Below are 25,234 nucleotides of genomic sequence, written 5' to 3'. Positions count from 1 at the left end.
TATTTTTCATTCAAGATAGTTTCTAGGATAGAAGAGAACACAACATTTGCAAACGTGCAGAGAGTCAGCTAACAGATCTGCAGCAATTTCCAGACTACTATTATAGCAAAACTCTTCAAGAAACATCTGGTGACTCACTGTTGTTGTTGAGGGTTAACATCTGCAATCTGTTCTATGCCTTTTTCCTTCTCACAGCTTCAACAGTCAGCCTTTGTTGGCTACTTTCTGATTTGAGAATACCTGTAGCTTTTTAGCTACAACAGACTGCTGATCAAGAACTGCTGATCACCTATTGCAACTATTGCTTGGTTGGGCCTATATTAACAATAGGGGAAGCACTGCAAATGGTGTCCCAGCAACTATTCCAGCAGGAGAGCAAAGGAGCCCAGAACCTCTGCTGAGGACTGTGCACTAACAGTAGTGACGTGGCACATGGTCTCCAACACCACCTAGAGGAAGTGGCCTTGGCACATCAGGGGCCCAGACACAAACAGCACTCCTGAGCAAGGATGTCACTGTTGAGGTATGAGGCTAAAAGAACTGGTACCTCTCCCTGTGGTTGGGAACACTGGCTTCCTCCCCTGTTGGAAGTATACTGTATATCAAGTATATCAAGCCTAAATCTGCCCCTCTCCAGTTTATACCCATTCCCCCTCATCCTATAACCACAAGCCTTTGTGAACTGTCCTTCTCCAGCCTTCTTGTAGGCCCCTTTAATGTACTGGAAGGTTGCTATGAGATCTCCTCGGAGCCTTCTCTTCTCCAGGCTGAACAAGCCTAACTTTCTCAACCTGTCCTCGTATGGAAGGTCCTCCAGCCCTCTGATCATCTTCATAGCCCTCCTCTGGACCCGTTCCAACAGTTCCATATCCTTCTTATGTTAAGGATTCCAGAACTGGACACAAGACTCCAGATGAGGTCTCACAAGAGAGGAATAGAGGGGTAGAATCACCTCCCTCGACCTGCTGACAATGCTTCTTTTGATGCAGCCCAGGATACAGTTTGGCCTTCTGGGCTGTGAGTGCACGTTGCCGGCTCATGTCAAGCTACTCATTGACCAGCACCCCCAAGTCTTTCTCTGCAGGGCAGCTCTCAATCACGCCATTCTCCGTCATGTACTGAAATCGGGGATTGCCCCGACCCAGGTGTAGGACCTTGCACTTGCCCTTGTTGAACCTCATGAGGTTCTCACAGGCCCACATCTCCAGCCTGTCCAGGTCCCTCTGGATGACATCCTGTCCTTCTGATGTGGCAACACCACCACTCAGCTTGGTATCACCTGCAAACTTGCTGAGGGTGCTCGCAATCTCGCTGTCAATATCATCAATGAAGATATTAAACAGCACCAGTCCCAATACGGACCCCTGAAGGACACCACTTGTTGTGGATCTCCATCTGGACTTTGAGCCATTGACCACTACTCTCTAAATATGACCATATCATACCCACCATATCATCCACCTATCAAATCCATATCTCTCCAATTTAGAGAGAAGGATGTTGTGGGGGACCACGTCAAAGGCTTTACAGAAGTCTAAATAGATCACATCTGCTGGATTAACCCGTGGCCACTGCTGCGGTTGACCCATCATAGAAAGCCACTAAGTTGGTCATACAAGATTTGCCCCTGGTGGAGCCGCACTGGCTGCCATTAATGACCTCCATGTCCTCCATGTGCTTTAGCATAGCTTCTAGGAGGATCTGTTCCATGATCTCCCCAGACACAGAGGTGAGGCTAATGGGTCGGTAGTTCCCAGGGTCATCTTTCTTACCCTTTTTAAAAATGGGCACAATGTTACCCTTCTTCCAGTCACCAGGGACTTCTGATTGCCATGACTTTTCAAATATCATGGAGAGTAGCTTGGCAACCACATTGGCCAATGTCCTCAGGACTCTGGGATGCATCTCATCAGGTCCCATAGGCTTATAAATGTTCAGGTTCTTGAGGTGGTCACAAACCTGATCCTTCTCTACTGTGGGAAGGGGTTTAAGCCCCTGGTCACTATCTTGCTGTCCCATGACCCAGGAGGGGTGAGGAGAGCAGTTATTAGTGAAGACTGAGTGTAAGAACTTAAATACCTCAGCCTTCTCCTCGTGTATTGATACGAGCAAGACAACTGGGGCTTCTTCTACACTTCTAGTTCTGGAAACAGGAGAAAGGCTACCTTGCATCAGGAGAGGCATCAAAGCCTGTTAACCCTCAACCACTTCTCTATAAAAGGAAGGAAATGGAAGTACTAACTGTTGGAAACTCCTTCTTGCAAACGAGAGAGGAATCCTTCTGTTGGTTTGACCTGTTGCCTCAGTTTAACTGCTTATCTGGGATGTTGTAAATAAATTGTTGAGTCTTTTCCAGTCCTCAGACTATCATTCCCCATTGCTCATCCATGTGAGCATCATCAACAAGGGGGAGGAACTAAAGCTCCACACACAGTCACAGAACTGCAGTACGGTTGGGATAACAGACATGGTGGGATGGCTTGCACAACTGGCATGCTGTGATGAACAGATATATATACTCTTCAGGAAAGGGAGGCAGGAAAAACAAAGAACAGAGTTAGCCCTCTGTCTGAAGGAGCAGCTCAAACAGAAACATGGCAAGACTCAGGCTATCCAGGATATTTCTGGGAAGTATAAAGAATAACTTCTTGATTTAAGCACTAGAAGACCAACTAGGGATGAAGAACCAAGGATAGCCGGGGTGCAAAACAGAAGGTTTGTGCAGGATCCATCCTTGGAGGTTTTCCAGGCCTATCGGGCTATATCCCAAGCAACCTGGTCTGAGTTCATTTTCGAGCCTGTCTTGAGCAGGAGTTTAGAGTAAAGACCTCCTCAGATTCCTTCCAACCTGAGGGACTTGGAGACTCTTGGGGAAAAAAAAAATCCACTAATTAAGTGGCAATCACAGATCTGTCCGCAAGGAAAAGGTGGTAGTCAGAGATGGATAAATTTATCTACCTGTACAAAATTACTAATTTTTTCATTTTCAGTAAAAATTACATGTAATTTACATGAGACAGAGGTGTTAAAGAAGCTAATATTTAAGACAAATAAGCACAAAAGTAAAGTCCAGATAATCTACCCTTAATAAACTAGGATAACACTAGTACACTTCATAGAAGCCAGACGAAAGGAACCTGCTCCCCTCACTTAAGTTGTTCCACAAAAGAAGTTCTTTAATAAATGTGCAATATGCCTTATGAGATATAAGGATCAAGTTCACAGACCTAAACCCACAGCCTGTATTACTACATATATAAAAAATAGATACAATTATAGAATATACATAATTATTATTTTATATCTTTATAATGTATAATTATTATTATTTTATACACATAAACACATGTATATATACACATACATACACATATAAGCCTGTAAAACTGATGAGGGCAAAGCAGGGGTGGGGTTCACATCACCAGACAATGGGCATCTAAACAGATATTTGCTCTTTTCTCCAAGGTCTTCTCTGTAAGCTCCCTCTACAGTCACTGACAGAAGCGTTGCTTCCAGTAAATATCCCCTTGGCAGACAAATGCAATTAAGCAAGATGAATTCCACCCTTAACAAGAGCTGTTAACAAAATCAACTAAGCACTTAAAGCCAAACACTGTAGTGAAAACAACTGTCCCTAATAATATTAAATAGGCTGTAACTGAACTCATAAGCAAGTGCGTGGCAAGCAATATATCTCCCAGTTCCTCTTATTTACTCCTCAGGGTTTCCCAGTGTGACTTGCTGGTTTAGACCTGTCTTGCTTAGACTGCTAATTCTCTTCAGGGCTGGAGACTATTCATACTACTTATCTAACAGCACTTGTGCCACAATTTAATCTCAAACACTTGTATTCATTGCGTATAACTCCACCCTGAAAGCCACTCTACCTTTCAGCAATTATCTCTGTGATATAATTAACTCAGTGCATACATTGCTATAACTGAAAACAGAGAGAGAAAATGACATCTAAAGTGCGAGACAGGCTGTGCACAGAAATGTTGACACTGTGAGAATAACCAAAGGCAGTGTTTCTAAGACAGGCAGGCTTTGTTCATTTTCCAGCCTTAGCTCCATCCCCACACCTCAGCCCCCCAGCCTTCATTTGCACCTCCGTTTCAGGAATCAGGTACGAAATATCATTTTATCTGGATGTTTATTTTGCAGCTGGGATCCAGCACACAGACAGAATGAGGGCCTAAGGTACAATTTTCCTTACTAAGTATCTTCATATTTGAATTGTCATGTACATGGCCACATCCAGTTGTTCCATCCAGTTCTACTTATAACCATGGTAGGTGGGGGCTGGGGAAAGACAGAAAGAAAGAGATGAGAAGAGACCTCTGCTCTCCAAAAGCCTAGCCTAAGAGAGCTGGTTGCACACTTTTCACACAAATTCAGCGTTTAGCAATCACCTCAAAAGCTCGAACAGCAAATGTTGCACAAATAGAAGTAAGTGCAAATTTGTTTTTTAAGATACGGTTTCACCCTGTCTATTTATTTTCTTCTCTGTAAAGGCACATAAACAGGCTCTTGTCAAAAACATAAGCAAAACGTTCTGCCATCCTGCCTTTACCAGCCCCGCTACACTACACCCCTCCACCACCAAACACACCATGACTGACCGTACGTGAATTATCAGACTGTGGAGTTGCTCAAATGTGACGACTGTTTCCCATAACAAGCTCCTGAAATAAAGAAAGTCTGTCAGCACTCCAGCATTTTCATAGCACCTTTCTGCAGGATAAGAAAAGAGTCTAAACTTTGAATGCTTTTATAAAGGCTAGAACAGCATATGTTGTATTTCTCAAGATACAAGATGTAACTCCTAACAAGCTGAATGCTGACTGTTAGATGTCCTTGTGAATTTGTAGAGGGGAAAAAATGAGTAAAGTCTTTAAAGCCCCTTGTCAAGTTTCAGTGAGGGTTTTACTGATCACCCTCAACATTTCAAAAATTTTTCTTTAAAAAATGAAGGAATTCTATTATTTCTTTCTGTAAATAATACCTTTCAAAATTTTATTTGTTCCTGGAATAGATTCAGTATTTCAACTGAAGTAAACTTTTCATAACCTGAGGAGTGCCAAACAACAAAATATTTGCCCTCTAATTAATTTCTTTTACATAACTTTAGTTTATAGTTCAACAGGCAATGAAAAAATACAGCAAAACAATTTTTTTGACATCTTACTAGATTAGCAGGAGATACAGGGGATTTTTTTTTCTTAGATGAAGAAAGATTAATTAAGGGATTATAATGATTAAAAATATATAAAAATTATCGGTGAAAAGTCACCTATCAAATTTTATAAACCATGTAGCTAAGGTTTGGAGATGCTCTGAACTACCACTAACTCAGTGAACCTGAGGCCATTTGAAAAAGCTCCCACAGATCTGTAAACCTGCTGCAGATTATCCTTAAACTAACAAATAGGAGGATTGGAATGTTTAACATATCACAAAGAAAAAGGGAAATATGACTTCTAGACAAGGTCAACTACCTAAACTGCAATACTTCCTTGCAAATGTATTTTTCCAGATAGGGTAAACATAACTTCCCTTCTGCAAGGTCTGTAGCTTATTATTCTCTGTGATGATTCACACTGTACAATAACAATCCTATTTGAAAAACATAACCAGTGTAACTTTAAAACAAGTATGTATTTCCATTCAGGATACTGTAAGTTTAAGTAGATGAGCTGTTCAATCCTTTGAAGACCTATATAGTTGCTCTGTCTGATAATCTACCCAGCTGCCTACATTATTTTTCCCCTTTTATCACAGCTGTAACCCTTTCGATAGGATGCCAGGATCATACCATTGAATCCCTACAAAACTTTCCTCTTGGCCCATGGCATACGTTACATCAAAAAGCAGGTAATAAAAAAATATTACTGGAACTATTCACTAGTACTGGCAAAGTTTCAAGTCGAAGGTTTCCAAACAGTACAGCTTGGGAAGTGTTGATAAGACCCAGGCAGTAAACAGACACTGAACAAATGTCTTGGGAATAGCAGTGTAAAGTGACAATTCCAGATAACTAACCACAATGAGATTATTTTATCTCTCTGTACTGAGAAAAATAATACGTCACTGCTGTTCTTAGTAAGTGACAGAATGAGGTGCTGCAGTCCCATGCAAGAGTAAGTGGTTCACAGGGAGGGGAAAGATGCTGAATAGGATATAGCCTTGACGTGGGCTTCTTCCATTTCTCACTAAGGATCATTTTAATAAGTTTTGAGTAGTCACTGAACTGCATCCACACACTAAAAAACAGTCTGTGTGCTGTCTGCAAAGTGTGCTTTACCATGGCTTAGAAACATACAGTAGGAAGGAAGACAGTTAACTTATGCAAAGTGCAAGAGGCAAATCAGCTTTGTGGTATCTTCAGTTACAGCCATTAGTTTCACCAATAGCTGTAAGTGCGTAATGAGAATGTTTCTGAGAAAATGATCTCCCAGAACCTTTCTCACCATGCACATGCTTAGTGTGTGAGGAAGCTGCCACGTGATCTCTGCATTGATACAGTCACAGAGCTCCATTTAGACCTGAGCATTAATCTACTGAGCAGTTCTAAACGCTCTGCTTCCAAAACGCCAGCTTTTAAAAAGGAAACACTCCTATCCAGAATAGTGTTTAATCAACATTCACTTATTTGCTTGGTCACTCCTTCACCTTGTGAGAAGGTGGAGGTTGTTCAAATTGCTTAGGAGATATTCTTGGAGATGAAAGTTTCTTGCCTTTCCCATGCAATTTTTGCCAGTATCTCCTCACATTGGCTTGGAAGAGACCTCAGGACAGACTGCAATGCAATAAGTTGGGATAAAATGGTTTTCAAATAACAGAATGAAAATACATATATTATCTAAAAAGTTTTAAACCATTGGAGCAGAGCACTTACAGGCTCCATGTGTTAGCCAGCCAAGAGAATTCTGTTTTTCCTTGCATTGGAGAGTCCTCTTAAAGGCTTTTAAACACAACCACTAAGATAAGGCATATGATGCATTAAACCCATCTTTTTCTTATCTAGACAAGGCATCATAGCTTGGTACAGCTTGTGTGATATGGATACGTTTGGGAAACACTTAAGTCATCAAAAGGATTTCCAATAAACCACTTGGCAGGCTTGACTGCAACCTGGACTGGTTTTGCTATCATGCAAGAAAACTGAACAGCCCTATAATCCACATCTTCTTTCCCAGTACTGCCCACATATTTCCTCCTTCCCTTCTTTGCCTAAAAACACATATTCACATAGAGCTAATGTTTCCTATTACTATAACTTTTCCACTGTTATGTGTGATTCTGATACTACAGCACCAAGAAAACATTTAAATAATACCTTTATCCTGATATTGATGTAAGATGTCCCTACAATGGTTAGAGGAAGCCTGGTTGCTCAGCAAAACCCAGTTTGCAACTGTATTTCAGCCTGAATTTACACAGTGACAAGCGTGATGACCTAATCAAACCTATGTCAGGACATTTGAAGTACCCTCAGAACACAAAGTATCTACAGTGGGTTGGCACACCAGACATACAGACTTGTGCCCTTTTGAAGCCAGAGGCCACATAGTTTCACGAAACACATAGGATGTCTATGTGTCAACAATCAAGGCCTTTTTCGGAGATTAAATTTATGGGAGTTTAACTGATAGAGCTAGAAGACATGTTTCCAGACTTACAAATCCTTCTTCAGCCCTGAGAGACAGCCAATACCTAGTAACTAGGATACCTATTTTTCTGATCAAATAACAGACTTTCTGTTTTTCAGTGACCTCCAACTCCAGTTCAGAACACCATTAGTAACCTATATTCATGTAAGAGAAATACTTCTCAGACAGAGAAACACTGCTGACTTGAAACACAAATCTATTAAAAGCTCTATGACATAGTTATGACTGTTCAATTGCTTTCTTATTCAAAATGGTTGCTAGACATCTTTCTTGGAAAAGTGTAATGCCTAACAGTATAGTTAAATTAACTTCATTTACTATCTTTCTTCTCCCCCAGTGCAAATCTAGCAGCAACTGAAAGACTCCTCTGTGTATTCCTGACCAAAATATGGATGCCATTTATTAATCCAGTGAAAATGCACGTAAATTCTAAACATTAATAATTTTAGTTCAAAGAAAAATATTATAGTTTTGTGTTTCCTATTGAGTTCATGCTTTTCTTACTGTTATCTGTCTGTTCTTCAAGTTCCACAGAGACAAACCCATCATACGCTTACTAAACCTGCTGCCTGGGTAGCACATTCCCAATTCAAATCAAAAGATTTTGCTGAATACGCCTGCGCATGACACTTTGAGGAAACATGTTCTCCTAATTACATCCTTTCAGCAAACAGCTGGAAGAATAATCAGGTGAATGCTGTGAAGTCTGCTCCTATTATAGAAAAAAACAGCTTTCCAAATTAAGAATGGGCCGTTATGTGTATGCAGGCAACACAAAGGCTGCATCAGAAAAAGCCAGGCATGTCACTGTTTGCTCTGCTTTCCCCATTTTCTTAAGCACATAGAGCTTAACCCATTGATTCACCCTCATCCACTCTCGGCATATGGCAATCCAGATGTCAATTACAGCCCCATTGAAGTGTCACACTAGAGGACAAAACAGTTTAATATGGTTTATCTTATGTTATTCCTGTTTTGACTTCTCTCTCAACTTCTAACATCTCCTTTCAGATGAACACGCTGAAGAAATTTGTCATATTTTCTTCCACCTACACCTTTTCCAGCCACAACTTCCCTATGCGCAGGTCTGTAGACAGTGTGAAATCCACCACTGGATTAAAAAGAACAGCTCCAGCTTTTCAGTTACATATGGCAGAAGAAAGTGCTTTTGCTAGTGATGTGACAAGCTCCCTATGGGTTTCAAACACCTGAGAGTTTCTGTACCACCTTCTGTCATTGTTTTTAACTGTCCATCTGAAACAGGAGCCCCATCCTCAAGTCTAACCACTGTGAAACACTTATTAATGTGTTAGTATTAATTGAAACATTAAACTACAGTAAAGCTGCAATTCAGAAATATCTTACATCTATTGTTTAAATTCCTCCCAAGTGGAGGTTATCGGACAAGTGATCATGAGGCAAAGCAAGATTTAATGATGTCATTCTTGCAAGATTTTCCAGTTCTGAATTCAGATGAGAGCACAGTGTCAAGGCTATGCTGATAAGTAAAGGCTGAACATCACTTTCTAGATATTAGAAAGGTGAGAGTTGATGTCTATTCCCACTGATCTCCCACTGTTTCTCAAGTTTACTGGCAAAAAGTATAGCATTAGCCTGCCCATCAGGTCCCATAGACAGAATAAACAAGACACCGCGTTCCCAGTGTTCAGACCATCTAGCTGAACTAAATCACATGCATTGGGAATAGTCATCCAGCAATTTCCAAGAGGTTCAGGAAAGGATGTTTCTGCCATCGCCAAACTTCTTCAGGTCTGGTGACAGGAAGAGTAAAGACCTTTGTGTATTTAAGATAGTCCTCGCACTAATGATGGGTTTTGTTGGGGCCTTTAGCTAATTCACATCTTACTATAAAAATAGGAGAGACATCTATTCCATGTATCCTTGTAACTCCACACTGATATCCACCACCTCCAGGTGTATGGTGTGAGGTATCCGTGACAATCTTTCTGGACCCTGACACTGAAATATCTCCAACATTGCCCTCTTCTAGGTGACTCTTGTGTGTGCTGAGGGCAGAATCCTTTGGTCTCTAGAGGCAAAGCTCTCACCTCTGGAAGCTGTGGTGCTTGTCAGACTGCCAGCCCCTCCCTTTGGCAAGGTTTAGGACAGGACTGGAGGTGAATTCATCTAGTCCAGCTTCTAGAGTTTCCGTTAGAACAGCTATCAAAACACAGCACTGCTTGAGATAGCAACAAGGCTGCTGGTTAATGATATCTACTGTCACTTCAGTCCTTGGTGTCTTCAAGCTCTGTCAATAAACAGATTGGTGCTCAAGTTCTTTGTGCCTTATGAGTCATTACAACCGAAGCTATAACATGAAACAGAGCAAGTTGTTGTCACCATTGTCTATTAGTGCAGAAACTCCCGGAAGGAGCATTTGTCATCACTATCTGAAAACATTCACAGCATTAGCAGGGGAAGAAAAAAAAATATTTTAAATAATCACAACTTCAATATGTAAGAAAGCTGAAGTACAACCATTCCTATGGTTTAGCCAGTCTAAAGAAAAAGCAGCAAAAAAGCTAATTGCTTTTCAGAGCATGAAACACGTATTTTTACAACAGTCTTGGTTTTGTCTTCTAAGTAAATCTAGTACTGGCCAAAAATTTTGGACTGGCTACCTAGGAGATCAAACACACTTGTTTATTCATATGCAACACTGTTAGCATTCACAGTGCAAAGTTTTATTTCTTAACTATGCTTTAATCATGACCTACACCAGCATGGTTTAGCAACAACTGGACAGTAGCGTAGTCTCTGTTCCTGCTCATTCCTTGATCATTCTCATAAGAATCAACATGTTGTTTGATTTTGCAGGGGCTTAACTAGAATCCCCAGTTCTAGAAATTTCCTTCACGAAACCAGGAGATGTAAATCACAGGACTATTGTTATTACGGGATGTGGATCCCATCAGCTCCTGCAGAGGGTGGTGGATAAGCATTTCTGTTCTTGACTACAAGACAAGACAAGGCAAGACTGGAGAAGTCATCCTTAGTCAGTAGTCACTAAGTACAGCTGGAATTTATTGAAATGTTGTTAGGTAGGTGAAAAAACCTCCAATATAGAAATTAAGAGCTCGTGCAGAACTCTGTTGTAGTAGTGTCTATTTTGATAGGAAGAGGAGAAAAAAAAAAGTTTTTAAACTATCTTTTTAGCAGGAAAAAAAAAAAAAAAAAAAAATCAGAATAATTGGATTCCATGTGCTGAACTGGTTCACTTGAAATTTTGTCAGGATTTCTCAATTTTAAAAAATATACATTATTTTTGGTACAAAAAAACCCTACACAGTGTTGTCTGCTGTGAATTTTACCAGGAAGAACAAGCTAAAATCCAAGAAGGAATCCTATCCACTCATTACTATTAAGTCCCAGACTCCAATAAGCAACTTGATGAGATAACGGTCCACAAGCCTAGAATAAATGTGTATCAGCAAGTCCAGAGAGCATTCTCTGCGCTGCATAAAGCCATGTTTCTGCCAACAAACTTCAAAGAACAGATTTTTTTTCCCCATTTTAAAAAGAGCTTGTCCTTATCAAAACAATAATTAAACATAAATTGAAAACATGGTTTATGTAAATATTAGTCAAGAAAGGTTCAAAAGCTATGAAGCTTAATTATATGCACCACTAAATCTGAATATGTTGCACAGGAGAAAAGAAGTAAGATACTTTTACCTGTTAAGAGTAATAACCTCAGAAAGAAATCATGATTTAACTATAGCACTTTTATTATGTTCAGACAATTGTTATTTCTTCTCTCTGAAGGTATAGCTGTAGCTAGGTGAAAGAGAATGTGGGTTTAAGTACTCTGTGAATCAGAATGATGACAACGAAATAAGCAGCTGTATTAAAAAAGAAAGCATAAGCCTAAAAAAGTTTTTCTGACCAGGCACTGAATGTTTAGATGTCTACAGTTCTGTTGCTACATCTTGTGAGAAAACAAAGCACTTATTTACTATAATTGTTCCCAAAATCTGGCTGAGGAAAACACCTAAAACCAATACAACACAAAAAACCCACAACACACCTTTGGAAATGATGAAAACTCTCATGCATGTATGCACTCATACAGCCATGCAATCAGGCACTTTAGTACCTTGGACTATGGTCAAACAAGAAATCAACAATATAAATATCACAGATATTTTATGAAGCCCTTGTGAAACATAGTATGTGCAGGTAAGTACATCGCAACTGGATGTTTCTACTCAGGAACTTCCTCCCTAACAGGAGAACAATTATTCATCCATCAGTAGATGGATGGGATTAAGGGAAGGAGATGTACCAGCCAAAACCTACAGTAAATTGTTTCTTAATCTTCTCTGTGGTGGTGCTCACTGAAACATGTACTAAGCATCTTAATGTGTGATTCCTTTTAAAAGCAGTGCACACACAAAGGAAGTCCAAGTCCTTTACTTCTATTTAAGGCTTAATTCCCATTTCTGGTGTTAACACTTGGAAGATATCCTGTCAAAATATATTACTAGCTGTCCTCCCCTGGGCCTGTGGAGATGACATTGCACTCAGCAAGGAGTTGCCAACGGTTTCACAAGAGAGTCTAGTAGATGTTTTCACCTTAATGTGCAATGAATCCTTTGGCCTAGAGAGCGTAGTGTCCATGAATATATGACATGAGGATCTGGAGGACTTCTTCAACTTTCATCTAATTAAATTTATACACTATCTCCAAGTTATTGTCTCAAAATCGGCAGGACAACAGGGCAAAACCAATGCATTTGTTGGGGAAAAAAATATTCATAATATTTGAATAGTCTATTAAGAGTGCACTAAAGTAATCATAGAGCTTAATCAGTTGAAATTAGAGACTCACTGAGGTGGCAATGAAGAAAGAGTGTTTATATCTTTCCCAGATTTTATAAGACTTGTGCAACACACAATAAAAGTGAGAAATTTTGCTTGACACAAAGCCACAATGCCAGAAGATAGCTGATTTTCTCCTGGGGCAAGCTATCTCAGTACAGATGCCTCATCCCTTTCGTTTGATAGATTTTTAACAAAATACCTTAGGATTCTCTCCTTATCATTTGCGAGAGACCCATTTAGGATGTGCAACGTTTTGAAAGCTAGAAGTTTGTACAGGACTTTAACCATATTGCCTGCACCCAGAGGAGGTCCCCAAGTGAAAATCTCATTCCCACATAAACTGCCAAAATAACGTCTGTCATTAACAATTTTTTTCCATTCTATCTGTCCTCTCCTTACCCCTGCAAAAAAAATGTTGTCCTTTGGTCTGACTGCTAAATCAAAGAGAGGGATTAAAACAACTCATTATCAATTCAAATTGAATTTGAGACACAGCTAAGGCATAGAAGTTCTGAATTAGTCATGGAAATGCTGCATCTTAGGGTAATTTACATGAACAGCTTTTCGTAATTACTCAGTATACTGAAAATTGCCTAGAAGTTGCCATAGCTCGTACATTAAAAATGCCTGATGAGAAAAATGAATGGACTACCTATCTGCTACTTAAAGCACCAGTTCAGAAGGGTCAACTCATTAACAGCTGTGGGGATTATTGGTTTGACTAGATACAATTTAGCATTCATTTAATAAAAAAAACCAACTATTTAAATTGTTTTGTTTTCTTCCTTCTTTTGGCATTTTATTCCCCAGGAAATTCTAGGTACTGAACTGAGGGGAAGTACGATACAGCCTAGGAGCAGCAAGTGGCAGTGAGATTCCAAATCCTAGGGTTTCCCTCTTGTCTCTTAAGGTTTCCCTTGGAGGGGAAGCTTTTCGACAGACAAGACTGTGCTTCTGCATGTAGTGTGTTAGTGGAAGACCAGTGGGATACAGAGAGTCAAAACTAATATCTGCCTTCCTTATGCTGTGGATTACAAAAATTCACATACAGTTAAGAGAGATGGGGAGAAACAAGAGAATGGGGAATGGGAAATGGCAGGTGGATGAGAGAGGACTGGAGACAGGTGTGTTAGATTTTGTGTCAACACTTACTTTCAGAAAATAAAAACATAATTTTTTAGGTGCTTATGCAGATTTTCTGTGAACATAGAGAGATTATCAAGAAATTGCAGTGCACATAAGAAGAAAAACAATGAAAAGATAAGTTCCACTGAACAGCCTCTGCCTTTGTTAACAGTTACCTTAAGGTCCAAAAGAAGATCAGCCAACTAGCAGTGTAAGTGTTTTTCATCCAGACTTGGGAAATGAAAGTCTGATTATCCATAGAGGGAATACATGAATAGCAACCATCTTAGCTTCCTCCCTTCAATGCTTCCAACATGACCATCCAAGTTAATGTCATTTTCACTAAGGAAGTTTCACTGGGCTGCATACATTGAATCTGAGTAATTCACTTCTCAGGGGCAAAAAAAACCCCTCAAACTAACCAACAAAAAAATCAATAATATTTTGCAGGAAGATCATATCTAATAGGCAATAATACAGGGCTTAACTCAATTCTTCATTGTTTTATTATCCTTCTTACACAAACTATGTGCAAATCATGGAAGAACTCCCTGTTACATCCCCTCACTAAACCATAATTTAATTCTCTGAACATGCTTCAGTAAAGAATCTCAGATTAACTAAAGTGGAAACGAAAACTTAGTGGTACCTGTGCACCCACAAGCAGAATTATATTCCATATATTTACAGGATTAAAAACTGCAAAATCCCCAAAAAAACAGCAAGCCACTTCAATTTAGTTGAAAATAAGTCATTGAGAAGAGCACTGGATGCCCCTGAAAGAAGCCAGACTAACCCAATGGGAAGGTGTCAGAAGACTGGGCATATTCTCCTTCATGCAGCTTTCCAGGTTCACATGTGCACTGTTTTGTTTGGTTGTAATTGTTGGAAATTGCAATTGGCCAAAATATCATAAGACTGTAATGTATCTAATCTATATCACCTCTTTCTCGAGTGTTAATCACCTGTTAATCTAGTGCATAGCTAGAGAAAAAAAAAAATTAGCAGCTTTTTTCCAGACAACTTCTCATAACAAAGCCTAGAGAAGTAGAATGTACAAGACTACTTCTGCTTCTTCTCCCCAAGATTTCAATCAGGAAAGCTTGTCAGTCACTAAGAATTTTAAAAAAGAAAGCATCAATACTTCTCAAAGTCATTTTAGTTTGAATATCTGATACTAATCAATATTTGATACTGGTTTATCTTCTTTAAATCTATGACTTCCAAACATAATTTTCAGTTCACACTGATCTTACTTTAGAAAAAAGGGAATTAATCTTGCAGTTCTAGGGGCTACAAATAACTTCTAACAAATTGATTCAAACAGAATCTGTAAAATCTGAATCTAAGTGATATTATGACTACATTTTGAAAAACAGTGTTATGTGCAGACAGAGGACCAACACAAAAGCATGAGTGTGTTACCATTTCTGCTGAAAGATACAGAAGTTTATAGCTGAATTTCACCTAAACATGAATATATTTAGGAAAAACTTAAACCTAACTTTCTTGTCATACGTAAGGATACTTGTCATCACAGTATTTGAGTAGCATAAGCTACTTTTTCCATCTTCGAATCTGGCAGAGTCCATTCTTTTTCAAGCAAGACGAGTTATTGATAGAATAAATTCTGTACAATCAATGATATTTTAGGTGCTATAATTCAGAAGGAAAACTATGCTCAAAATATTCAATATTTTAATAGTCATTAAACATTAGCGACTTGTATTTATTGATAATTATTCAGCACTATATAAGATACAGAATAAAATAGAATAGATATCCATAAGAAAGATTTGGTCATTATTTAATCACATTTCATAATTATTTTGAACTTACTCCTGCTCAGGATAAAACTAAGTCCTGTTACTCATGTCAGGAATCCAAAATTTATACCTTCCTCTACCAGAGCCATCATGTTGAGAAATGGCTGCCTCCTTTTAGGGTAGAAAAACTGAACAAGATTTCAAAAGCAGGGAGATAAAATCATGTATCTGTATGGAGTCCAATCTCACTGCATCTTCCAGCTCTCTTAAATAGATGGAAATAAGGACAGAAAGCAGGAGGGTATGTGAAAGCCTCTGCCCTTTCCAATGTTTTCCTCTTACAGAAAGCCTTAGGACAACTAAAACTGGGATTTTCTAGAAGGTAGGTTTCCTCCTCTCTTCTCAACATGAAGTTTCCCTTACACACATAGCCAAGTAATATAAACTTCATCTCTGAATTAAAGCACAAACTTCTCTTAGCTTTGTTAACTTGAACTGCAGCCTCTTTTTCAGACCTGTGTAATTGCACTTAAACTACATTAGAAGATCATTCAGGTTGCAAAGTCAAGCACCAGGAAAGCTTGGAAATATGGAATTAAGTCTGCCAGTGCCACTTTAACTTGCCTGCTTTGCATAAAGATTAATTATAAGCTTTACTTACATGACAATGTCCAATTTTTTCCTAAAGCACGAGTGATTCTGCAGTGCAATGAATACAGAACACTCAACAAATCAATATTTTTTTTTACTGATATTAAGTATTCTTTAAATTTAACATAACAGCTGAACTTGTGATATTACAAATTAAGTCAGCATATATTTTGCACAACATCCAGCAGTCTTGAATTCAAAATTTAACGTTGCTTCCCCTAAAATGGAGTTTCAAGAAGTTCTACTGAAGCTACAGGGAGCTAAGAAGGTCTAAGCATCCAAAAGACTGCACTTCACAAAGAAATTTGACACAAAGTCATGCATTGTGAGTGTGTGTCACTCATGAGGATAACAACCTTTAATGTGTCCTATATTGCTGGAGCTGCTTGAGTACTACATATAAAGAAAAAACTTCAGCTAAGTAGTATTAAAATTACTTGCACAGCTTAAGGAATTAGGGTTATTTTTATTATTTGTAATTAAGATAACCTTGCAAGGTCAATAGATAAGCTGTGGAAATGAAATGGTATCAGAACTAAGGACTAAGCATATTGTCAAATGAAGTGAGTCAATGAATGCCAAGAGTTAATCAGGGCCAGAGTGATGTTCTCAAGCATGAAGAGCTGGAAGAAATGACATGCAGACCTTCTGTGTACATTAACCTATCAACCTGACAACTCCTACCACATATAACATGACCAGCTTTGAGAGAGCACTGATGCTTCATTCCAATGAAGATACCTTTACTGTGACCTAATAGCCGCAAATGGTGAGATTAATTGCAGCACAGAGTTTTCGTCACAGGATCTAGTCTCAAGTAAATAGCTAACTTAAAGCCAGCCTAGAATGAGACTTGCAAGGCTATAAATTTGCCTGCATTTTTAAATAGTCTAAAAAAAACAGTGGACCGTTTTAATCTAAAGACATATCAGCATGGGTAACCCTGAAGATGACTACGAACTAACGTTAGGAAAAAACACACCATACTTTTCCACTTACACATCATATATGCCTGTATGGTTTCACCTCTTGTGCTACGCACTAATATTACATTTTTTTTTTAAGGAAGAACATGTTCACATTCGCATTTTCCTCCAAGAGTTTATTAACTAAATACTGGAGCAAACTGGAATTGAGAAGTACAGGTACAGATGAGAAAGAATGGGGAAGTATAGGAAAGGGATGGAAAAGAAGATCTTCGATTCTGAGGTTACTGCTTGATTGTCTGAAGTGGAAACAAAAAGCCCCTTCTGAAAATTAGAGAAGGCTATATGTTCCGGCCATGTGGTTTGTATCAGATGCCAACCTTTCTTTAATTAGAGTACCATCTTTTAAAAAGAAATCACATTAGTAAATTTTGCAGGGCCCCTTAGGATGCTTCTTTCAAGGTCACAGTCATATTTCAGAGGCACTTTGGTTACATTTCCTTTTCTACTTCATAATCCATGTAGAGCATTAACAGGCACTTAGGGAAAAAAACAAACAAACGAACATCCATGGTGGATAAAATATCAGGACTCTTTTTGCTTGACTTCTTATCTATTCACTGTAAAAGAAGCATTTGCATCTTAACAGAAAAATAAACTGCACAATTAACCAACATGTAGGTAAAGTAAACCAACTCACGCAGTTCTGTGTTACTGGCAGTGTAAAAATGCATGGCTGTGGATTGTAACAGGGGAAAAGCATGCTGTGGAAACTAACCTAGATAATTTTTCTGACAAATTTTGAGAAGATGAATAGGATTTCAGTGAACCCTTAGAAGTACAGAACTTGACGAATGTCACCCAAGTAGAACAAGGTAATCCAGAAGGGGATTACCAAAGGCTACTTGAAAGGCTCATTTCCCTTTCAGCAGGAAGCTGAAGTTGTGAGTATCTCCCAGGAAAATACAAGCAGCCCACAGGTGGCTGTCTTTAGGATAACTGAGAGTCTCAACAGTCAAATCAAACATAATTGAGGTTCTCAGGTGCTCCAGAGAAAGTAAACCAGCCCAGGACCTGAAAGTTCAAGAGAGCTTTGGCTTCCTATCCAGTTCACCCCTCTTGCTCCCTACCTCTCCAGTCACTATTTAACAAGCTAGCCACTATTCACTTACTTGAGAGGAATGAGATGGGAGAATGATATATGACCTAAATTCTGCTTAAATATCCTGCTTCTCTAGTATTGCAGTGATTAATCTACATCACAGTTCAGTGGTTCAGGTGCAATTACTAGGTTGGGACTAATGAAATTAGGGTCGTCTAGACAGCTTCCAAGTTTATGAGGAAAATCATATCAATACATTATTGTTACAGAAGCCAACTCAGCTAACAGCATGATCAATGCAAAAGTCAATGTCTGTCATTTCCAATTGTCATTTTAGAATGCCTCATATTTTACTCCAACTCTTCCTTCTCAAGTATTCTTGCAAGGACCTCATATTCCTCCTCAATAGGTCTGCACTCTGGAAACTCTTTCTTTACACTGCAAGGCATAGAGGATAGCAGTGTTTCCCCTACATAGCTAAGTACTACTTACTATCAGATAAGCATTCTTATGTGATAATACTCTCCAAAGAGGAAAAAAAGGAAGGAGATGCAAAAGCAAGCAAAAGGTCTTTTCAGTTCAACTGCCAGTAACCCTCCAGAGCCTGGTGATGTAAGAATTTCCAAGATCATTTTGAATAAAAAAATTTAACAAAGGAAAACTGAAAACCCCACAACAGACAGATGTGGGAAACAAACATGGAGACTTGACCCAAATAAACAGTTTATGTCCATTGCTGGAATTACCAGTTCAACAAAGACGCTATTTAAAACTAGCCTTTAAATGAACTGCTATTCTACTACTTCCTTTTGATGGATATTAGACTTCTGCATCAGATAGCAGTACTTGAAATTTCCCATTTAGAATCATACTTTCATCACACAGCAGGTGGCAAATTCAAATCAGAAGCTTACTAGCCAACTAATTTGCCATAGATGCTGGCAAAGCATGGTTTCCAGCCACAGCAGCCACCCCACCAAGCTACACAGCCCCCCTGGACAGCACCTAGTGCCTACTGTGATTCTGTGAATAGCTGCTGAACAATTGCTGTGTCCTTGTACTTGGGGTGGCCTCTTGCCTCTGTAGAACTTGTATCAGTTGTTAGACATGAGAGGGCCAAAAAGGCCATCTGCACAGCTGCCATGAGGGCACACACTGTCAGTCAGGCAGCAGTATGCAAAAGAATAAAGGTTCAAAATCCCAAGGGGCACGAAACTTAACCCTGTAATGTTATGTTTAAAGAGTCTGATGCATTCAGTTCTCTGTATATTGTTGACACAACTGTGTGTTGGGCTTATGGGAGCTTTTGACAGCCCTCACCTCTCTTCCAAGGCTTACAGAAACTCTCCCATACAGAAGAGATGCTGAACACAGACCTCTCTGATGCAATGATTACGTATGTAGAAAGCACACTGAAATAAGACACAGTAATCAGGACAATGCGAGCAGTGCAGGGGACAGACACACACACAGAGATCATTCATTCTGGAAACCATCTCAGCCCCAGAACAAATCCTCTTGCAGCAACTCAGGACCTCTTGTCAGAGACACGTTTAATTAACAACCATGGCAGCAGCAAGGGAAACTGGGAGAAAGCAGAGCTTCAAACAGAACTACAGTGTCAGCTTCACATTTAGGAAAACAACTGGGAGCATGTTTACCTTCTGCTTGTTCTTGTCTCTCACATGACATAATTCCCACCTGCACAGTTCAGCACAGAAATCTCCATGCCCACATTTTTCATTACGCTGTCATAGCTCAAACCCACCTCATCCATGACTCAAGCCACCACACTTCAGTCTCTTGTGGCTGTGACACACAAGCACACACATACTTGCCCTGTTAGTGATGCATTGGAGTGATCATCTTCGGCATAGGATGATACCAAATGGGAGGGGTGGCTGTGAAGTCTTAGCTCATCACATAACCGCATTGGCTTATCTGCCAACTCCTTCAATCATCACACAACATTAAAGGGCACATTCAGCAGAGCTGCAGGGTTTAGTCTTTAGGCAGCACTCTGCAGGAGTCTCAGATCCAGTTAAAGTCAACATGAACTAAAGATGCTCAGCACGCCATGAGATTAAGTCACCAATTAATACTGCACATGCAGGGGAGGGGGAGTAAGCTCAGCACCAAAAAACTTTGTGCTGCAAAGTGGTGCTTTGAAGGAACCAAGCACAAGTGCTCCAAAGAAAAATGAATCTTTCACAGACCCCCACTAGACCTCCCTGCTGCAAGGAGGCAGTAAGATAACTAGATCAGCTACCTGTAACAAGGCCTGTTAATCAACAGGATCCCTGTTTTGCTTCAGTCTCCTGCAAAGGCACAGATCATTAGCAACACTATGAGTCCACAATCCATTTTGGTTTTACGGCATGAGTAAGTGATAGGAGTTAGAACCAGCAGATCTTGCAGAAGGAACAGAGTGATATTTATTAGGGTTTGACCTTCAAGGATAATAAATATTTCTGTTCTGAGAACTACCACTAACGTCAGAGGGGAGGACTACCGTTAGCAGCAGAGGGGATCTGGAGCAGCAGCAGTGCATGATGGACCTCCAAAGGGGAAAACAACCAGTAGAATGGCATTTCCCCAGGAATAAAACTAATCTGGTAACAGGAAAATCCTCCTTCAAACACACTAACAAAAAGAGACAGATGACTCACAAACATCTTCTAGTCCTCTGTGATTACTCTTACCTCTGTGATGTTTTCTTGTATTTTCTCCTGCAGGAAAAGAACAAAACACAACTGAGATAAGAAGACTCCACTGGTAAGGAGGAGAAAAGGAGAGGGTCAGAAATTAGGAGCAATTAAGCAAAGTCACTTCTGCCATGAAATTGCCCCAAAACTGATCTAGTCATTCCCTTCTGCTAACCTCAATGGTGGTTGCCACTAACTTCAGTAGAAAAAGGTGTATGTTTGCCTGTATGCATGTCTTGCTTGCCCTTTCTTTTAAGACAGGATTGCTGTAGCTAGGAAAGGATGAGTTACTACTCTAAATGACTTAGCAGGAAGTCCAAGTGGCAGAGACTTACTTCTGCTTACTGGTAGTAAATTAGGTTTCATGTCTCCATCCAGCAGACGAGTATGGCCTTATCTGTGGAGAGCACACTAAGATGGAGGGGTGGTGATGTGATGTACCCAACCACACTGCCTGTGATCACTCAGTGGAAAATCTCAGGGATCTGATAGCTGCCTTGCTCTAAAAAGTAAGTCTAGATCCTAACAAGATCCCTACTCCACCAACTCCCAACTTCACTTCACTGCACCTATCTTGGGACCCAACTGACCGAAGCCCAAGACTAGGAATGTCTTCTACAGCAGGCAATGGCATAAACTGCCAATGCTCAGAGTAAGGCAATAATCACGTGCCGTGATGCATGGCTATCTATGTGGCTATACAGTTAGCTGTGGAGGTGTATTGGTGCTGTCTGTTATCTGTGTGCTCTTGATGCTATAACAGAATTTTCAAATGACTTTGCACAGTGCCTGGTAAAACAGAGCATTTATTTCCCTTGTGCTCAGCTCTGCCTGTATGTTGTAAAGTAAAACTAATAGTCTTTAAATCTCACACGTAGTGATGGGAACAAGTCTCAGTGTGGACTGTGACAAGGACTGCAAGATTAATACACTGTTCTTTAGCCACACACTAGCAGATGGTTCCCAACTTTTCAATGAGCAGGCAATATTGTTAGAATGAGTATACTGCTATAAGCATCAAGTTCTGCTTTTTCATCTCTGATACTTCTGCACATGGAAAATTGTGGCTAAGACAGGCCCAGAAATCCCAAACAAGGGGTACTATTTCTTAAAAATAAGAAGAAATATTGTAAAGACGCATGAATAATGCTTTCTGCCTATTAAATGTTTCATCTAATATTACCTTTAAAAATCATGCTCATGCTTGTACTTGCTTCTGTATTCTGACCATGCCAGAATCATAGAAATCCTAAATATTCAAAAGGACTTTAATATATTACATTTGCACTTTAACGTGTGACGAATTACTTACTTAAACTTGAAGAGATGTAAAGCAGTAAAAAAGCAAACATTCATAGCAGTATTGGGATTCTAGCTTACTGGCATTCAGGATGCTGACACATAAAAGCAGAAGCCCACTTGGATATGTCTGATTCTAAAAGAATTTTTAATTTTAATTTCAGAAGGATGAAAAGTAGAAATTTCATTTTGGAGAGTTTAGATCCAGAAGTTATGTTCTGACAAATACAGAACTTCACTAAATTTTCTTGCAAAAAGAAAATCCTGAAAAGAAAACCACCTGAGCGTCCATTCCAATTCAGTTTGACTAAAATACCTTACTCCAAATAAATCCAAATTTGTTTATTTTTTAATTTCTACTAGATAACTTCTAAAATTTTCAAGTGAAGGTATTTACAAGATTTTTTTTTCCTTTTCTGAAAGTGCCTTATGGTGCATTCTAGCACTGTCAGAACTATTTTTCCGTTTATTGGTTACTGAGTTGCATATCATTTTAGAAGTGCTTCTCTTTCAGCCAAGCTTCACATTTAGCAAAGACACCATTTATTAACTCCTGATTAGCTAGAATTTCCTTATATATTTTAAGGAGGTGAGCCAGCCTCACAGTGCTTTGCATTGGTAATAACCTTATTTTTCTTATCTGTTACATCTTTAATGCTCCTTTTACTCAAGAATATTTTTACTGCATTAGGAATGTGCATACCACCACAAACAGTACTGGGAAAAAAAGAATTTGCCTAGTCATAAGAGTTTTAAAAAATATGCATACATTTTTTATTACTACTGTCATTTATTGTTTCCACACCTGCAGTCCAATTACAGTGAATGTTTAGATGTACCAAGTTAGTGGCTGCCTTTACTGGTACTGAATTTGTGTGTTATAGTTGAAGAGAATATAACTAAAGGAACACTTCTTTTCAGATTCAGTATCGCTACTGCACGTACTTACTTAAAAAAGAACACCACTAGAAGCTTGTGATATCCAGACAAAAAATCAGATATGCCTGAACTTCCAGCATTTCAAAAACAAGGTCTGACAATACTACTTACTAAGATTATAAAACGATGGTGTTGATACCATAAAGCTGTTTTGAAGTATAACCTCCAGCTTGCCTCTGGAAACACAGACAATGTTGACATCTACCTGCTTTACACTTACAAACGACTGCTTACACCTGCCTTCCATTAAATGAGATAATTGCAAACAAGGAAATTAGAAGGTGCTTCTTTTAATACCATGGTCTGCACCTCAGGGTGGCTGCAATCAGTAGTCATATGTGAATTCACAAGGGAAAACTGGAGGTGTGAGGATTTGGGTTTGCTTGGTTGGAGTGTTGGGATTTTTTTTTTTGGCTGGTTGTTTATTTTTAAAAAGATATGGGACAGGCTGTCCTGGTTTATTTCCCCAGGAGGAGTCTATGCAGAAAGGAACTAGTTGCTAAATTGCCTTTAGCAGATGCTCTGGGATAAACCTGGAAAAATGCACGTCTTCCAGTCAAACTCAGGGGATGTGATTTTCTGAACAAACCCAAGGTATCTCTCTTTCCCAGGAGGAAAAGAATGAGAGAAACCTAAAGGAGGTGGCTTTAAAGCTTCCCATACCTGTGGGATGTCCTGTGTTCATGCCTGGCAAGAGGCTTATGGATATTACCATATCTGTGTAAATTCAGTTTCTTTTCCCACTGCATATAGGTGCCGTGCCAGAAGAACTGCCACATCCATTCAATTCCTGCTTCCTGCTGTGGAATGTATTACTCATAGGTCTACATTTAGCTTACACTAAAAAAAATAAATTAGAACAAGGTAGATTTTTTTTGTTATTCTGAGGAGAATTAGCAGGTGACTCGCACTAGGCAGGCCCTATATTACTTGTGTAACTTCACTCAATGCAATTACACTTGTACAAGCATAGAATGAAGTGAGTCAATCCTATTAAAAGAAGGCTGCTGGATGAAAAAAACAAACTCAGTAAGAGTTTTAAAAATAGGTATTTCTTAACAATCAAAATTAAACAAAGTGGTGGGTAAGATAAAACCTCTGACTCAAATGAGATGAAGTCAACAAGAGAGTTGAGCTCACTATTTCAGTATCTGCACTCCTGGGGATGAATGAATCCACTGTATGGTCAGAGGAACAACACAATTTACTGGCCCAACATAAAATTAGGACAGACTTTTGAAGGTATTTAAGCAAGCACAACATGAATCTAGCTACAGCTGCATGGGCGTTCAACTGCCACTGAAATAAACAGATGTGCAAAGCCTTTTTGTGCTTTGATACCCACCAGCTTCTTCAAGGCTAAGTATCTGTTTCTGGGGTTATGTTTCTACCTCTACCATTTAATTCTAGTACACCCCCAGACAAATCATACTCCCATATTTCCCCTTCTTTGTCTTCTGAGAGAGGTGAGTGAGCTAGTCTGACTGAGTAGGCATGGAGAGGAGTGAGGGTGGAGGGGTTGGGAGAATTAACTTCCTCTGCCAGCTACTTTGTTTTTGCCCCATAATCATACAACTTGGAACACCAACTACTAAATTAATTGCTCTTTTACTCCTACACAGCCTCTGAAGCATTACCTAAACCACTTAAATTTTTTTACTCATAATAGTGGCTTGGTTAACATGATGTTATTCCACATGTATTCCACAGGGTTTGGTATTAATAGCATCTTTTCAGTATATGGAATAAAACTGTGGGTGCTGCAGAAGTAATAGGAAGATATTTGCCTAACTCGCTTCCTAGAAATTTATGTTAAATCTGAAAGTTAATGAGTAACGCACACTGCTCACACTGGTACTAGGGGAAAAGAGTTATATTTGCCCTTGGTAAGGTGTCTGCAGGCTCACAACTTCAGTGCGGTGCTCAGCCTTAGGCCACCAGCAGACAGGTGTGTAGTTAAGCACCTGAGGTACACACAGGTGAGCGTAGCAATGCTTTTCAGTGAGTTAATGCTTCCCAGCTCAGGAATTCCAAGTGCTACAAGGTTGTCGTTAGTCTGGCTAAGAGGGGCAAGTGACTCAATTTTGGGGCTGAAGCTCAAATATGGTGGTGACAGTGACTTAATCTAAAACATTTTGTTTTGCTTGGCTATTGCAATGGGTTCAGAGTGCACATACCATTGGTCAAAGCAGTTTAGCAAGCT

The 25,234-nt window shown here is 39.4% G+C and overlaps 1 protein-coding gene across 6 annotated transcripts in view; it reads right to left on the bottom strand.

Annotated features, from left to right (window-relative positions):
- The window catches only part of PDE1C (phosphodiesterase 1C), a 300,480-nt gene that overhangs the window by 153,055 nt on the left and 122,191 nt on the right, over positions 1-25,234 (bottom strand). For 4 of the 6 annotated variants that reach the window (XM_069859827.1, XM_069859825.1, XM_069859829.1 and 1 more), the window contains one exon: positions 20,791-20,817. The exons of the other annotated variants lie outside the window; for them this stretch is intronic. In XM_069859827.1, coding sequence (XP_069715928.1) covers positions 20,791-20,817 — 27 coding nt within the window. The remainder of the gene's footprint in view (positions 1-20,790; positions 20,818-25,234) is intronic. 6 annotated transcript variants of the gene reach the window in all.

The sequence above is a fragment of the Phaenicophaeus curvirostris genome, chromosome 6 (genome assembly GCF_032191515.1).
Source record: "Phaenicophaeus curvirostris isolate KB17595 chromosome 6, BPBGC_Pcur_1.0, whole genome shotgun sequence".
In the NCBI taxonomy this organism is placed as follows: Eukaryota; Metazoa; Chordata; class Aves; order Cuculiformes; family Cuculidae; genus Phaenicophaeus; species Phaenicophaeus curvirostris.
The sequence above is the reverse complement of the archived record's forward strand: the minus strand, read 5'-3'. Positions and strand labels throughout refer to the sequence as shown.